At 50.7% G+C, this 16,942-nt stretch overlaps 1 protein-coding gene across 1 annotated transcript in view; it reads right to left on the bottom strand.

The window, feature by feature from the left end:
- The window catches only part of AKAP8L (A-kinase anchoring protein 8 like), a gene marked incomplete at its 3' end in the record, with an annotated part of 37,196 nt that overhangs the window by 9,985 nt on the left and 10,269 nt on the right, over nucleotides 1–16,942 (bottom strand). The window contains 11 exon segments of the mRNA XM_014593172.2: nucleotides 2,403–2,533; nucleotides 2,777–2,882; nucleotides 2,973–3,114; nucleotides 4,562–4,670; nucleotides 5,505–5,568; nucleotides 5,860–5,930; nucleotides 6,005–6,101; nucleotides 6,196–6,649; nucleotides 8,286–8,526; nucleotides 8,810–8,842; nucleotides 13,995–14,069. Coding sequence (XP_014448658.1) covers nucleotides 2,403–2,533; nucleotides 2,777–2,882; nucleotides 2,973–3,114; nucleotides 4,562–4,670; nucleotides 5,505–5,568; nucleotides 5,860–5,930; nucleotides 6,005–6,101; nucleotides 6,196–6,649; nucleotides 8,286–8,526; nucleotides 8,810–8,842; nucleotides 13,995–14,069 — 1,523 coding nt within the window.

The raw sequence follows: 16,942 nt of genomic DNA, 5'->3' as shown, positions 1-16,942 counted from the left end.
TGCCCAAGATCCCGAGAGGAGAATGGAGGAGAAGGGATTGCGGCGTGACCATCCCCCCTGGGGGGTGATTTCTCGCTTTCTGTCTCTATGTCTCTCTGTCTGGCGAGCGCACGCGCCCTACAGTGAAAATCTCTCCAAAAAAAAAAAAGTCAAATAAAGGGCCAGCAGGTGGCATGAAAGTTAAGGTGCTGGATTCTCGCATGGCTGACAGTGGTTTGAGTCCCAGACTCGGTAGCTTGAAAAGCATGCCAGATGCATGTGTGCATGCATGCCAAAAATCCCAGGAGGAGAATAGAGAAGGGATCATGATATGGCCATTCCCCTGGCAGGTGATTTCTGACATTCCCTCTGTTTCTGCCTCTCTCTCTCTCTCTCTCTGGTGAGTGCACACACACTATGGCCAAAACCTTAAAAAAAAAAAAACTTAAAAAAAAAAAAAAAGAAATCAGAACACACACATTTCCGGTGAGAATGTAAATTGGTATAGCCACTTGGGAATAAAGTTCTGATATATGCTACAATGTAAGTGAACCTTGAAAACATTATGCCCAGTGCAGAAAGTTAATCACAGAGAAGCAGCATTATGTGACTGTTTGTATGACATGTCCAAAATAAACAACTAAGAGACCAAGAGATCAGTGGCTACCCAAGGCTGGGAGAGGGTAGGAAGCTGGCAGGGGGAGAGTGATGGCTAAAGAACTCTGTGATTGGGTCGGCAGGTGGTCTGGTCTAGTGGTTAAGGTGCTGGACTCCCACATGGAGGACCATGGTTCAAGTCCCTGACAGTTTGCTTTCTCATTTTCCCCTTCTTTTGCTCTGTGTTCAAATTAAAAAAAAAAAAAAAAAAAGAATTTTTTAAAAAGAACTCTATCATTATTATTATAAAAATCATTAAACTGTGTATCGTAAATGGGTAAACTATGGTAAAGCTGTCACCAAAAATAATGAGATGTTTTCAATTTATCTCTATAGTCTAGAATTTTAAAATATATATATACTACTTAAATCGCATTCAAATGAACTTTTCAAACCAACTATTTCTGGTGCCTTCTAAGTATGTTCATCACCCTGACCCCTCTAATGGTAACCAATCATGTTTTTGTTTTTTTTTTTAACTTCACTCAGGATCAACTTTGAGTTTATATTTTGCTAACCCACTTCCCCTAGATTTTCCAGTAGTTTTATTAATGCCCTGTACTCTACTACATCTTCCACGGTCTCCTCTCTCCCTATCCCTGTCTGGTCTCACCCCAAGAATCGGTTCTGGGCAAGATCTCCATAGCTTCTCTGTTGGCAAAGCCAACAGGCATGTTCCTGTCTTTCCAGAACCCTCAGTGGCATGTGCCAGTTCTGAATCTCTGGATCCACATAAGCCAGACCACCCCCAGCTCTATCCCATTGCTGAGAATCACTGCACTGGGAAAAACCAGAGACAAACTGTGACAGGTATGGGAAAAGGTAGGTTACTTCCCACCCACCTGGGGTGCTACCATCTTCTGATGAGCCCTACTGGCCCCCCTCCACGGTGACGACAGCCCAGTCTCTCTCCAGTCTGCACCTGACCCTGAGCCTCTCAGCTCTCCCCTCTGCAGTCCTCCACCCCACCTGCTCCCTACCAGCCATCTCCAACTTGGGATGGTGCCCATTCACACCAAGCACACCTACTGTGGTTTCTGTGTTAGGTGCCAGGGATATGCTAAAAAACGAGACAGAACTCACTCAGTTTCTTACCATATTCCTTTCCCTAAACCAAATGTCAAGCTCCCATAATCTTAGAAGCATCGCTGTCCACCTAGGCCCCCAAGTCAGAAAGCTGAATCAGCCCAGGCCCCCGGCCACTCCCTCATGCCGATCTCCTGTCTTGTCTTCTTCAGCAGCTCTCCTCTTCATCCCGGGGTGAAGTCTCGGTACTGCGACAGCCATTCCCTGGCAGCCCACTTCCTCCATAGGTCCCTGAAGTCTCTAGCTCAACACCAACTCTAACCCCGTTAGGCCTCACTTGCTGCCTAAAAGAACAAGCCTACACGCCTCAGTGCAGCCCTTGGGAAGCTGGCAGGCCCACCCCCACCTCCAGCACCAACTGCGTTGTCCACTCCTCAGCCTGGTTTTTGAACCCTGTCTGACCAGTGGCCACTAAGCACGTGGAAGTCCCAGCACCTCATAGCCTTCTGCTGTCCTGAAGGTAGTCTGGATGCCACCATCTCCCAGGCAGAGTCCCCGTCTCCCACCCTCTACCTATAGCTAGACTGACTGCCCTGGGCAGGGAATGTCTGCGTCTACTTGCCCCCACCTCCCCTGCAGTTCCTGTGGGCAGGTGGAGGTCACAGCTGCTCGGCCTCCTCAGAGGCCTCACTCTCCCCACTCACGGGATGGAGGAAGGAAGGGCACCTGTGGCCACTCACCCTGCGGTTCCGGTTGTGATCCATGGTTTTGAGATGCTTCTGGATGATCCCAAACTGCATGGGAATGAAAAGGTCGCAGGCTGCACAGTGGGCTGCCTCCACTTTCTTCACAAAATGCTCCATGGCGATTTCTGTGAGGGTGGGGGAAGAGAGAGGGAGGGAGTCGCTACTGGTCCCAGGTGTCTAAGCCAGATCCAGGACTTTGGGGACAGAAAATGGCAGACTAGCTTCTCAACTTGGTCCCTTCCAAGTGGGCGCAGGACCGTTCACTGACCCTCTCTGGGGAAGCAGAGCAGGGTCGTGACCCTCCACTAAGAACCGCAGGAAGGAGAGCTGAGGCCCTGCCTGGTGGGAGTGGGCTGGAACCTTCTCACCTTGGGTCAGGTCTTGGTCTCTGTAGATCTGTTGGATCAGGCCATCGAGGTCCTCCACAGTTTTTCGGAGCTCTTCTGTCTTTTTGGTTTTGTTGGTGACATACTCCTGCCACAGATACCAAGGTTCATGAGGGCTGCCCTATGTCCCCAGCGGACTGAGAAACTCAGAGCAGCCATGCCACACTCTGGGGCTCACCTGCAGGAAGTCGGCCGTCTGCTTCGGGAGCTTGGTGCCTACGTACTTAAAGTGCTCCTTGTGGAACTTGCTGTCCAGGTGGCTGGCCATCTCATCCTCGTAGAAGGTCCGGTATTTGCAGAGAGAACACACAAACTGAATCCTGCCACGGAAGGGAAAACGAGGGGCTGAGGCCGCAACAGTACCAGACACCAGTGCTGCCGCCTCACCCAACCCAGCTGCAAGCCCAGAACAGGCCTTGCTCACGGGCCTGGGAAGTGCGGTCCCAGCAGAAGGACTGGCTGGGACCGGTGGGGTTGGGAGTAGAAGGGGACAGAGAGTCTGCAGGCTGCAGTTATTGCAACGTAGGGGGCGGGGAAGAGCTCTTCCTTCCCAGAGGCAGGAGGCCGAAGCCGAGGCAGCAGCTGCTGCAACAGGCAAGGAGTCGCTGGAAGGTTGCCGGAGGGCCTCTCTACCAAGGCTGGGCAGGAGCTTGTGCACTTGGCCCAGCTGGGGACCGGAAGGAAGGATGCCCTGGTCTGAGCCAGGTGGCCCTGAGGTGCAGAATGGAGTACGCAGTCCTGAGGCAGGGCCCGAAAAGGTGCTGCATCTTCCTTCTGGGATCTGGGGGACTCAAAGGCCCAGCCCATCCTCTGCTCAGAATGCTTGGGGGTGGTGTCGGGAGGGATGGGAGGCAGGCCTGGGCACCTGCTGTCTCATCTTCCTCTTCTGAGAAGAGACCAGTCTGAGCTGGAAGAAGGGTGCCAGCCCGGCCTGCCAGAGGGCAGCCTGGAGTCACCCGGGCGAGGTGCTCTGTCTGGGCCTGGTGTCCACAGCAGAAGCCCGGGGTCTGGGGCCTGGGCCGAAGCAGGCCGCCGTGGCAAGGGGCGGAGGAGGCCAGCCGCCACCGAGGCCTCGGGGCGGGTCCCTACCTCTGCCGGACGTCCTTATCTGGGCCACGGGGTCAGCTTTGTCTGGAGAGCCCAGGGGCCGGGCGCCGGCGAGGCTGAGGAAGGTCCAGCAAGAGCAAGAGTCTGAGGCGGAGGAGGAGGAGGCAAGCGCCAGTGCGGGAGCCCTGAGGGCAGACAGAGCCGACCAAGGGGCGTGAAGGGCTCAGCCGCAGACAGGCCCGGCCTGAGAGGGCCGGCGGGCAGGGCCGAGGGCAGGCCCGGGGCTGCCACAGCCCACAGGTGCTGCCATCTCTCCTGGGCACGGCGGCGGCCTCTTGGCAGCTAGCTGGGGCGACACAGGCGCCATGGACCTTGAGTCTCTGATGAGCTGGCCCCCTCCCTCGGGGGCATCGGCCCCCAGTGTACCTCGGGGCTCCTGCTCCGAGTGACCTAACGCCGGAGCTTCTGGGCAACGGTGCCGAGCAGTGTCGGATCTCGGGCCATAGACGCCAGCGGTCGCCAGGCGGCCGCAGAGGGGCAGGGGCCGAGTGAGGCCTTGGGAGCCGGGCCTGGTGGGAAGCAGGGTCCATGCACGGCCGAGCAGGTGGTGGCTCCCAAGGGAAGCCAGAGGGCGGCGAGATGGCAGAGTTTATGGCCCTGCTCTCCTGGCGGCAGCCCCAGAGCGAGGCAGAGGCAGAAGGGTGGAGGGAAGTAGGTTACCTTTCCACCATGCGGTCTCGCTGCCGCTTTTTCTGCTTGTCCAGGCTCTTCTTGCCTGCCTGCAACTTGCGCTTGGCCTGGCCATTCTCATCCTGGGTGTTCAGCGCCCCTGTGGGAACAGAAGGGTACAGTCACCAGCTCAGCTCTGCTAAGACAAGATAGGCTCTGTGGCCTCTGGTCCAATCACCCGCCGTCCACTCAGTGGTCCATCTCAGAGCGGCTGTCCAAGCAAGGCCTCTGGCCACGAGTGGGGCTGGGTACCCTGGGCCAGGCAGGGAGCGGGTCTGGCCTAGGCCCCATGGAGCAGAGAGCACACGCTGACCCCTCCACTCTCCAGGACACCACACTCTCTGCAGAATGGGCCACAAGGAGGCTGGAAGGCAAAGACAGGCTATCTCCATGGGGACACTGACACATGTTCAGGGAGCCGGGTGGCCCTGCCCACCCCCCACCGGGCACCGCGGCAACAGTGGGCTGAGGCTGGATTTACTGTTAGGTACCTGCTGGCGCTCATCACTCAGGTGGGGGGACACGGACTCCCAACAGGGGCTGGAGAGGCGCTAAGGGAGAGGACACGCAAACCAGAGCCGTAAAAACTGCACCGAGGGTCCCAGCTCGGACAGCAGCCACGAGGACTCAGAACTGCAGGTGACTGGGGGACTGAGGGCAGGGGGCATGCCTGGGGAGCCCCACTACTGCTTGCTGCCCTCACCTGAAGGTAAAACCAATGTGCTAGGCAGGGACCACCGCCATCCACAGCCTCAGCCTGGGAAGAACTGGAGGACGGAGTGGGAGGAGGAGGAGCAAGAAGAGCCCTCTGCCGGCCCCACAGGGGAGGTCCCAAGCAGGCCATACTTCTGCAGCAATCCTGCCCTCAGCTGGATCCCTCCCACTGTGAACACCTGGAGAGCCACCCAGCACCCGGGCTCCCGGGAAGACTCACCCTTCTCCGAATCCTCTTTGCCTTCTTCTCTCCCATCTTCTTTTCCCTCCTCGTCCTCTCCTTCCTAACACACAATTTGAAAATTCAACTTTAAAATGTGTGCAGTTATTTACAATGGCTCTAACTGACTAGGCCAAGATACATGCCAACTGGGCCAGAAAACTCACGGCCTCTCGTCACTGAGGACGCAGAAAGTTTGTCCCACCCCCATTTCCCACGGGAGACCTCGCCTCTGGCTAGCCGCCCTGTGCCTTCTACCAGACAGACGCTGCACAGACAGCGCGAGTATGGCCCTGGAGAGTCCCGCCCTCCAGCCCAGCTCCCATACAGAGGATCCCAGACTGGGGCTACTTACTGCTCTGGAGCCCTTCTCCATAGCCTCAGTGCCTTCAGTGCCATCTGCAGCTTCGCCCTCAGTGCCCTCATCTGAAAGGGAAGAGGCCGAGCTCAGCCCAGGAGCCGTGGGGGACGGGGAGCAGCCCAGCGCCACCTCAGCTCACCGTTATCTGAGTCACTGTTATCTGAGCAGTCGGTCCGGGTGGCTTTGCTGTCCGGCTCATCAGGGCTACCACCTTGCTTCCTCTTCTTCTTCTTGGTCTGGGTCACAAAGCGGGAGCAGGTCAGGGGGTGGGACTCCTGGCCCTGCTTTCCGTGCCCTGGCTGGGGGCCAGAGAAGGTCACCCACACTCACCCGGAAGTCAGCTGTGGTCCAGGTCTTCCAGGTCCGCCTCATCTGCTTCATACCATTGCCGAACCCAAAGCCGAAGCGGGAGTTGCCTGGGAAGGCACCACCGCCACGCATGCCCTGGAACATGCCGTACTCAGGGATGATGTTCTGGGAGAAGAGGGAGGGCAGCCGGGAGGCACCAGGCATGCACTGGCCCCGGGCCCCCATGGGGTCTTCCCACATGCGCCCATAGCCTGAGGCCATCGGCCGGCCACTCCGGGCATCCCGGGCCCAGCCCTGGGCCCGTGGACCAAAGGTGTCGCCGCCACGCATGCGGAATTGGTCACGGTAGGCATCATACTGGCCCTCGTAGGCCATTTCCATCTCGGAGTCAAGCTCGCCGTAATCATAGCTTGACCGGTACAGGTCACGCTCGCTCAGGACGCCCCTCGAGTCACAGGCCTCATAGGAGTCGTATCTGTAGAGGTACATGGCAAGTGTCAGGGAGGGGTCCCTCCGGGTCATCACCTCCAGCGGACACTGTGGTCAAGCTCACCACTCCCACCTTCCCCACAGACCTTTCCGTCCTGGACAGAAACCACAAGTAAAAGGTTCTGGCCTCTCAGGAGCACACAGTTCTAGAGGAAGGACTCCTCTAAAGGGCTGAAGCCCTCACAGGGGCTCTATTACCCCAAGCCCAACTCCCTGCAAGCCAGGGAGAGGCTGGACCCTAAGACGGATACTGGGGAGAGGCTCTGGTCCGGCAAGGAGTCTCACTGCAGGCAGTGCCGCTGCTGGCCCACGGCAAACCTGACTGCCACCTGTGGCAGCCACAACGCCCAGGGCTGCTCGTTGGGGAGCAGAGCCAAGCACCCAGGACCCTGTGGGACATCAGGAGCCAGCACATTGAGCACTTGTCCAACCAGGCGGATCGTGACCACAGGAAACACTGAGCTGGTCTCACCCCTTCCAACTAAGGAACCCAGGCCCCCCATATTCCATCTCGCACCCAAAAGAAGGGAGACAAAATGAGAAATGTTTCCCAGGAAAAGACACTGCAAACTTGTGCAGAACTAGAAGGAATAGCTCTATCACATCCACCCTGGAGCCAGGGCAGGAGGCCATAGCCTACGTGGGTACCAAGAGAGAGCCCAGCCTCCTGCCCACTAGAGGGCACCGCAGAGAGCCAGCGGAACTGTAGTACAGCCCACTGCACTGGTGCAGAGGCCAACGCTGCCACGCCCCTCGCCCCATCCCTGGCTCCAGGCTGGGATAAAGTGCACAGAAGTGACACAAGTCAATGCCAGCAAGTCCGCTCTGCCCGCTGCTACTACTCGGTGGTCCTGGAGGCTCGCTTGGCCTTACCAAAGCTGTCAGGCCCCTCCTCACTCCACCCCATGCTAGAAATAGGCATGCCCCACTCGCCAGGGCACAAGCACTCCCAGGTCACCTCGAGTTCAGTCAACGACCAATGCCCATGGGTAAAGCTCTGGGGCAAGGCAGATCTAGGTGCGAGGCCCAGGCCCACGACACACTTGCTGGGTGCCTTGGGCCAGGGGTGTAAACCTGCCTGTACTTGAGCTTCCCTACTGCAAAATGAGGACATGTCCTCATGAGAAATGCTTCCAACAGACACAGGCTTCTAAGGTGCCAAGTGGCCAGGACGTATCAATGCCTGCCCCATTCCATATGTTGTGATGGCCAAGTTCATGGGGGTCAGCCTCCACGGCTCGTCCCACCCTTCACACCAAACCTGATCTCTCTGACCTGACACCATGCAGGATGCCAAGTCTCGAGAGAACACCAAATGGTTTCCTCAGAGAGAGGGGCTGCTGAACACTGCTCATGAGGAGCCATCCTGCGGGTTCGGCGCAGTCCGGCCAATCTGACCTTGCTCCTCCCCTGCAAGCTGGGGAGAGGCTACCCCCCACCCCGCACAGCTTAGAGGGAGACATGGGTCAGAGAAGTGAAGTCCCACAGACCTCAGCGAGAGCAGAGCCACAGCAACACCAAGCAAAGAGGGAGGAAGCAGACAGAAGCACACTGAGAGGAAGATGCTAGTGGGCAGGAGGCACCCATGGAAAGCCACAGTCCCTGGGCAGGTGCTCACTCACCTTTCTCCACCTGAGCTGTACACGCCTCCTTGCATCATGTCTGTCTCCAAGTGCTGCACCATATCTAAACGCTGGTTAATTCTGGATAAGACGGGGTCGGCACCGGCACTACCCGAGGCGTTAGGGTTTGCACTTGTGTCAGAGCTAGGCATTTCCCAAGAGTTTGAAGTGGCCATACCATACCCATAGTTGGAGGTGTTTTCCTGGCCATAGCCATAGCCGTAGCCATAGTTCTCGTAGCCTGCAGTGAGGGAGACAGAGACAGACGGAGATGGCACAGGGCAGAGAGAGGGAGGCAGAAGAGAGACAGAGACAAGAGTGTCTTCTGTCACAGGGACAAGCTGGGACCCCATGGGCCTGAGGCTGGTTGGACTCCAGTCTTCCTGAAGAAAAACTCCCATGAAGGACAAGTGGGCCCCCTGAGACACTAGCACCCTCCGCCCTGGGCAAGCCGAGCAGTGGCAGAGCAACATAACCAGTTCAATCCTGCGGAAGAGGAGAGCAATCACAGGAATGATACTTGCCTCTGTTTGTCCCAGAGTTCCAAGTTCCATATCCTATAAAAAGTAAAAGGGCAATTAGGTCTACAGTTACTTGTATATGATAAAAGTTGAATTCGGGCACCAGTGAAGTGTCCCCAGTGCCTGACTGGTTATAGAAACTGAAGTTCCCTTAACTGAGAAGCCTTGAGCTTGAGAGCATTGTGCAAAGGACCCAGGTCACTCACTACTGTGGTGCTGGCCTTCTGTGGCTCTGCACATCTGCTATTTAAGGAGCCTCCTGTTTGCAACACCCTCAAATGATGAAGTGGATTCCCATACTCCTCCCTTAAATAGCTAGAATTAGAAATGACCTCCCACCCCTAGCTAAGCACCAATTGAGAAAGAGGAAAACATGTTTCATATAGACACTGCTGTACAAGAACCTGGCAGAGTCCACATCTACTCTCAAATCATGTCACCCAAAGCACCCAACAAAGCCATCTGAAGCAGAGGAACCGACCACCCCACTCCCCAAACGCCTGCCTAACAGGGAGGGCCAATAACCCTTGAACTGTGTGTGTGCTGTGCTGGAACATACCAGGAAGGGAAGTCTAAGAAGCATTCCGAACCTGAGCAAGTTTCCGAGAGAACAGTCTGGATTACACACTAATTATGCTCTGGATCTGATCACAACATATGATAAAAATTCACTCCCTTAGGAACATGGAGTCGCTGAGAACGGACAAAAATACACTTCCTCTCCCAGAGGAGGACACAAGAACAGGTGACAGGACCAGCAGTTGGCTTAATGGCTATGTTGCTGGACCTTCCACGTAGTCGACCGTGGTTCTAGTCCCAGACCTGGCAGCTTTAACTCACGCAGGGAACGTGTGTGTGTGCCCAAGATCACAAGAGGAGAAGGGATTGTGGCGTGGCTATCCCCCCTGGGGGGTGATCTCTTGCTTTCTATCTCTTTGTCTCTCTCTGTCTTTCTGGAGAGCACACACGCCCTATAGCAAAAACCTCTCCCCCCAAAAAAAAAGAACAGGTGGCCACCTTCTCAGTGACGGTGGGACCCTCAGTCATCCCCTATGCCAGGCCACTTCTTCCGACAGATAAGACATGCTCATTCCAGGGCAGGGGGCAAAGAGTTCCATGAGAGCAACATGACCAACAACAGAGCCCAGACCACAAGGGAGCAAGACAGAAATGGAAAAAATGCACCAGGGAAAATGGCCACCACCTGATTCCTCCACAGCCCAGTGCACAAACAGAAGGTGGCAGACACCAGCCAGGAACTCCAGCTGACCACCACATTTAATAAATCAGAATCATTAAAGCACTCACAAAGCAAAAATCCTCTGAGGCTGGGAACATCCATTTGTTCATCCAGCAACTACCATCTCTGAGCAGAGGCACCGTTGAGGCTGAGTACTCCTTGTTATTAAAGGAGACACTAACACCAGAGGGCCACGGGGTAGCCAGGAGCCGGACACCACGTACAGGAACAGCAATGCAGAAGCCATTCTGACGAATAAGAAGGGAGGCTGGGGGGCTAGCGGGTGGCATGGTGGTAAGGCGCTGGTCTCCCACATGACTGGCTGTGGTTCCAGTCCCAGACCTGGCGGCTTGCTTTCTCACTTTCCCTTTCTTGCTCTGTCTCTCTCTGGTCAAATTAAAATAATAACAAATAAAAATGAATAAATAATTACTTAAAAAAAAAAAAGGCAGGGAGGCTGGTAGAGTCACATAAAGAATGACATAGCTAGACCCAACAGCTAACAAATGCCTGGCCACATGGCTGTGTGCATGAAGCTGGCCGACAGACACAAGCTTTGTGAGAAGGAGACAGGACTAAGAGGCAAAGCCAGACTTCTGTTTGGGAGCTACAATAGTTACCCCAGGCTTTAGCTGCTAAAGATCTACCAGAACTGGGCGAGGAAGGACATGGAAGAGAAGGGGAAACCAGGCATTAACTCCGCTAACACAACTTTACCATTCAAGGACAGGCAGCTGGCCTCCTGGGAGGGCAAGTCAGGGGTCCCTTCAGCAAGCACTATGTGCTACTTGCTCTGCCTGGAGCAACCCAGGCTCCTGAGACCTGTCTCCTCTGAAAGCATACCTCGACTCATTTGTATCTGAAGAGATGAGATCATGATTAACTAAGGAACATTTTTTTTAATTTGTCAGAGGGCATGTGTCCTTGCAGAATATGGGATGAGGGGAGCAAGAAAGCACGGCGAATGGCCACAATGCAATCCCTCCTCCTGCATTTCTCCATTATTTTGGGATTTGGGGGCACACACCCAACAAGTGCCTTGACGTGTTTGTCAAGCCACTAGGTCCAGAACTCAAAGTGAGTGGTCAGCCTTGTGGGATCCAATTGTCTTAACCACCAGGCCATGGGTCCCAGCTAAGGGAATTTTTAAGGACATAATTTTTCAAACTAAAGGCAAGGTAAGGAAAGAAGAGGGGAGAGAAGCAAAAAAAAAAGTGAGTATTCAAGACAACATACAGAAAAAGAAAAAACCCAGAGGACTCATATTAACTGATTTTGAGACTTACTGTCTGGTAACCAAGCCAGTGTGATACTGGATAAAGTTTAGATGTGTTTAGATCAATGGAACAAAATTAGGAGTCCAGAAACAGAACCATAATACATGGTCCAGTGATTTTCTTTTTTTTGGAAAGGTTTTTGCTATAGGGCGTGTGTGCTCGCCAGAAAGACAGAGACAGAGAGATAAAAAGCAAGAAATCACCCCCCAGGGGGGAAGGCCACGCTGCAATCCCTCCTCCTCCATTCTCCTCTAGGGATCTTGGGCACTCACGCACACGCGCCTGGTGTGAGTTTAAGCCACGGGGTCCGGGACTCGAACTGCGGTCGACTACATGAGAGTCCAGCAACATAGCCATTACGTCAACTGCTGGTCCCCATGGTCAACTGATTTTCGACAAAATGTACAAAGGCAACTCAGTAGAGAAAGAATAGTCTTTTCAATTAACAGTGCTGGAATAATTTGATGTCTGTATGCCAAGAAGAGAGATATGAAACTTGACCTATACTACACCTTTTATAAAAAAATTAAGGGACCAGCAGTTAGCGTAATGGCTATGTCGCTGGACTCCCATGTAGTCGACCACAGTTAGCGTCTCAGACCTGATGGCTTAAGTATTAGGTATTAGGTATTTTATAAATGAAGAGAAACGTGGTTTGCATGGCTCCCCTATCCTGCTCTCCCTGCCTTCCCTTTTTAATCAAACATAGTTCTAATTTGCCTATCTTTTCGATCCCCTCACTTATATATTCTGAATATAAGCCTTTTATCAGATGAGCCATTTGTAAATATTTTCTTCCAGATTGAGGCTTATCTATTTATTCTCTTATCAGAATTTGTTTATAAAGAAAACAAGTTTTAAGTTTTTTTTAAAAGAATTATTTTATTTAACCTTATTTATTTATTCATTTATTATTATTTTTTTAATTTGACCAGAGTGGGACAGAGAGAGAGAAAGTGAGAAAGCAAGCCGCCAGGTCTGAGACCCAAACCACTGTCAGCCATGTGGGAGTCCAGTGCTCTCAATTACCAAGCTACCTGCTGGTCCCGAGTTTTAAGTTTTGATGAAGTCTAAGTCATTAGTCCTTTCTTTGATGGTTCTGATTTTGTTGTATCTGAGAAACCTATGCCTAACCTACAGTCACAAAAGTTTTCTTGGGAACCAGCAGTTAGCGTAATGGCTATGTCGCTGGACTCCCACGTAGTCGACCGCGGTTCGTGTCCCGGACCCGGTGGCTTAAAACTCACGCCGGGCGCGTGTGCGTGCGTGCCCAAGATCCCGAGAGGAGAATGGAGGAGAAGGGATTGCGGCGTGACCATCCCCCCTGGGGGGTGATTTCTCGCTTTCTGTCTCTATGTCTCTCTCTGTCTGGTGAGCGCACGCGCCCTACAGTGAAAAATCTCTCCAAAAAAAAAAAAAAAAGTTTTCTTCTAAATTTTCTTTTAGGTATTTTAGATTTAATATTCATTTTGTGTTGGTTTTTTTTTTTGGAAGAGGTTTTTGCTATAGTGCACGTGCACTCGCCAGACAGACAGAGACAGCGAGAAATCACCCCCCAGGGGGGATGGCCACACCGCAATCCCTTCTCCTCCATTCTCCTCTCGGGATCTTGGGCGGGCACGCACGCACACGTGCCCGATGTGGTGGGTGGCATGGTGGTTGAAGGCAACAGACTCCCACATGACTGACTGACTACGGTTTGAGTCCTGAACCCGGTGACTTGCTTTCTCACATTCCCTTTCTCTCTCACTCTGTCCCTCTCTGGTCAAATTAAAATAAATAAATAAAGTTTGAAAAAAATAAGTACATAATTTAATAATATACCTAATACTGCATTACCCAATTTCAAAACATTTTAAATCTCCCCCTCCCTGAGACTAGCTATTAATACTTGGGGAACTTATTTAAGTCGATTTATTCAGAGACTCTTAAGGGAAGTTAGCTGTGTTGGCTCAGTCTTTTCCCAGACTTTGGTAGTAGAATAATCCATCTCAGTAACCAAGACATTAGCCTCATTAATCCCAATGAGGGCTCCTCCTTAATGGACATCCCTAGTGTCACAGAAAATGGACACCCTAGCTTTCTTGGCCATTTGGAGCTGTCATAGCATGCCAACAAAACAACACCTGTAAATCTTTGTAGGGTGGCTACTTCTGAATTAGAAAATTGTCTGCCCATCCTTGAGAAATCAATCAGGAATTCTTAATCTTGTTCGTCCATGTGTGTCCTACTAGCTTGAGATGATCGACCATGTCTCTGAAAGCCTGACAGATGCACACACTACCATGACGCTAATAGCTAAATTTCTCCTGGAACAATCCTTTCCAGGCACTCAAGATGATTCTCTGAAGTCAGATATTCTGTCAAAGAAAGTATTCCTACAAAATTTTAAAGGGTCAAAGGAATCAATTATTTGCAGACTAGCTTGCTCAGTAACACAGACAGCTTTCCCATAATAATGCCAAGAGCAAAGTGCTATTCAAAGTGCTATTCACACTGTTTTACACAAGTTTAGATTTACAAAAGCAAGACAGCATGACAACAAAGCCAAAGACAATTAAGAAGGTGGCAGACAGCATGACAACAAAGCCAAAGACAATTAAGAAGGTGGGACTACTCTCTGCCAATAGAGAGCAGAACATTTTCCTTCCCACTGGGCCCCCACACTTACCGTAATCACAGGTGGGCTGAGCACTGGTGTCTGAGTATGTCGACTGCAAAGTGGTTTCAGATCCCTGGACAAAGCCTAAACATATGCACAATGTGGTTAATCTTCTCTGAATGAGCCACAGGAAAATGACTTACAAATGACACTTCAGTACAGACTGACAGATAGGCCTTCTCCTCAGTGGAAAGTCACCCAAACACTAGATAATAAGACTTAATGAGACTTCTAGAACTTATGAACCAATGGAAAGGCAGGATATGTTTAACTTGCTATGCCAGGACTGGATAAAAGTTTTTAAACATTTAAGCCAATAACCCACTTTAATAAATGAGTACCCAAATTATCATTCAGTTCAATGAGGAAATACTTACACCAAATCACTGAAGGGTGAGCTGATTCCAATTCAAACAAGGATGGGTGTTAGTTTGAAGTGATATTAAAACAAACAATACCTCCTTCCCACCCCACCTGAATCTGAAATAGAAAACTGCTTCATATTTTAGTTTTCTTATTAAAAAAGGGGAAGGTGAGACCAGCAGATAGTGTAATGGCTACGTTGGTGGACTCCCACGTAGTCACCATGGTTTGAGTCCCGGACCTGGTGGCTTAAACTCACACTGGGCATGTGTGTGTGCGTGCCCAAGATCCCGAGAGGAGAATGGAGGAGCAGGGATTGCAGCGTGGCCATCCCCCCAGGGGATGATTTCTCACTTTCTGTCTCTCTCTTTCTAACGAGTGCATGCACCCTATAGCAAAAACCTCTCCAAAAGAAAAGGGGGAGTATATTACAACTACTTCTTAAACTTAAGTAGTTATTTGGAATCGGCACGCTTATATGAAAATAACACATGCTATTTTATTTACATATGTATATATAGGTGTACGCATATACACACACACACATAAACAAATATTAATATATACATATATAATCTTTCAACTCTCAAAATATCTCTTGACTTAAAATGAATTAGTACAAAAAAAGTGAATATCAGAAATCACTACTCTTTTAAAAAATAATTATTTAATTTTGATTGATTGATTGATTCATTTATTTAGTTTAATTTGACCAGAGAGATGGAGCAGGAAAGCAAGCTGGGACTAGAATCATGGTTGGCCAGGTGGGAGTGTCCAGTACCTTAACCTCCTCCTGCTGACCCCAGAAACTACCTTTAAAAGAAAACACACAAACTTTATTTATTTATTTAAATTTGACCAGAGAGGGGTAGAGCAAGAGAGAGAGACAAAGAGAGAACGCAAGCTGCCAGGTCCGGGACTTGAACCATGGTCATCCATGTGGGAGTCCAGTGCCCCTAACCACCACGCAACCTGCCAGTCCCCCTTTTATTTAACTTTTTTGAAACTACTACTCTTAAAGGTTAATTGCAATAGACTATGGTTAAACCTGACACTTGCTTTGAAATTACATTTTAAAATATATTTTTTATGAATCTATTTTTTTTAAATGATTTAGTGCTGAAATTACGGCAGCTACTATGAGAGGCAATACTGACCTATTCACATCAGAGCCAACTCATGACCTGAAAATTAAAGCCAGAGTCCCCAGAATAGCTTATTTATAATAGAAATGCAAGTTAACAAGTACCTTTCCCCAGGGTAGGCATTTTCCTATTTGTTGACAGACCCTTTTAAATTCATCTCTTAAGACCATGGCAACAAAGATGACAGCAACAGCTGCAATAAATGCCTGACTAGTAGGACGCTAAGACCTTTATCTGTAGGATCTTACTTCTTCCCCAACACAGCCAATAGAGGAAGAGTGGACAAGACCCCTTGCCCTATAATCCCCCAAAGTCCAAAAATATCTGAAAATCAAGTGTTCTTCACAAATAGGGTGCCAAAACTCATGGTGAGGCCAAAGTAACCTGTGGCAACATTAATCTTTTTTTATTCCATTTGGTGCAGAATTGATGTGCTTAATTACAGGGTGCTATCCCAGATGACAGTGTAGGTAGTGTGTTCTTTTCTCAAGCTAGAACTCCAAAACACAACTAGTTCCAAGACATGCAAATAAGGAGGTGTGGACCCAGCTTCATCTTCCAGAGGATGGAAAGGAGAAAACTGAAAGTACAACAGATCCAACCTTTCCTACTCTCCCTAATTAAGAAAGGTAATTCAAATAGATTCCTTCCCGGGATTCAGGACCTTTCTGAGATGCTCAAATTCCAAGCACTGATGATTAATAACTGTCCAAAAGGGGGGTCGGCAGGTGGTGTGGTGGTTAAGGCAGCTGGACTCCCACATTGCTGACCATGGTTTGAGTCCTGGACCTGGCAGCTTGGTTTCTCACTTTCCTTGTCTCTCTCTGGTCAACTTCAAAAAAAAAGTTTAAAAAATAAAATAATGACAATGAATAAACATAAAATAATTCTTTTTATTTATTTATATTTTGGGGGGAGAGGTTTTTGCTATAGGGCACGTGTGCTCGCCAGAAAGACAGAGAGAGACAGAGATAGAAAGTGAGAAATCACCCCTCAGGGGGGATGGCCACACCGCAATCCCTTCTCCTCCATTCTGGGCACGCACGCACACGCGGCTGGCGTGAGTTTAAGCCACCTGGTCTGGGACGTGAACCACGGTCGACTACATGGCAGTCCAGTGACATAGCCATTATGCTAACTGCTGGACCCAAAATAAAATAATTCTTTAAAAACAAAAAAAAAAATGTCCAAAAGAGGAGCCAGCAGGTGGCATGGTAGTTAGGGTGCTGGACTCCCACATGGCTGACTACAGTTAGAGTCCCAGACCCGATGGCTTGAAAAGTACATCAGGAGTTATGTGCGTATGTGCCCAAAATCCCAAGGGGAGAATGGAGAAGGGATTGCAACATGGCCATCCCTAGTAAGGGGGTGATTTCTCACTTTCCCTCTCTGTATCTCTCTAGTGAGTATACATGCCCTATGGCAAAAACCTTAAAAAAAAAAAAAAAA

This window comes from Tupaia chinensis, unplaced genomic scaffold, assembly GCF_000334495.1.
Source record: "Tupaia chinensis unplaced genomic scaffold, TupChi_1.0 Scaffold139785_1, whole genome shotgun sequence".
Taxonomy (NCBI): Eukaryota; Metazoa; Chordata; class Mammalia; order Scandentia; family Tupaiidae; genus Tupaia; species Tupaia belangeri.
The sequence above is the reverse complement of the archived record's forward strand: the minus strand, read 5'-3'. Positions and strand labels throughout refer to the sequence as shown.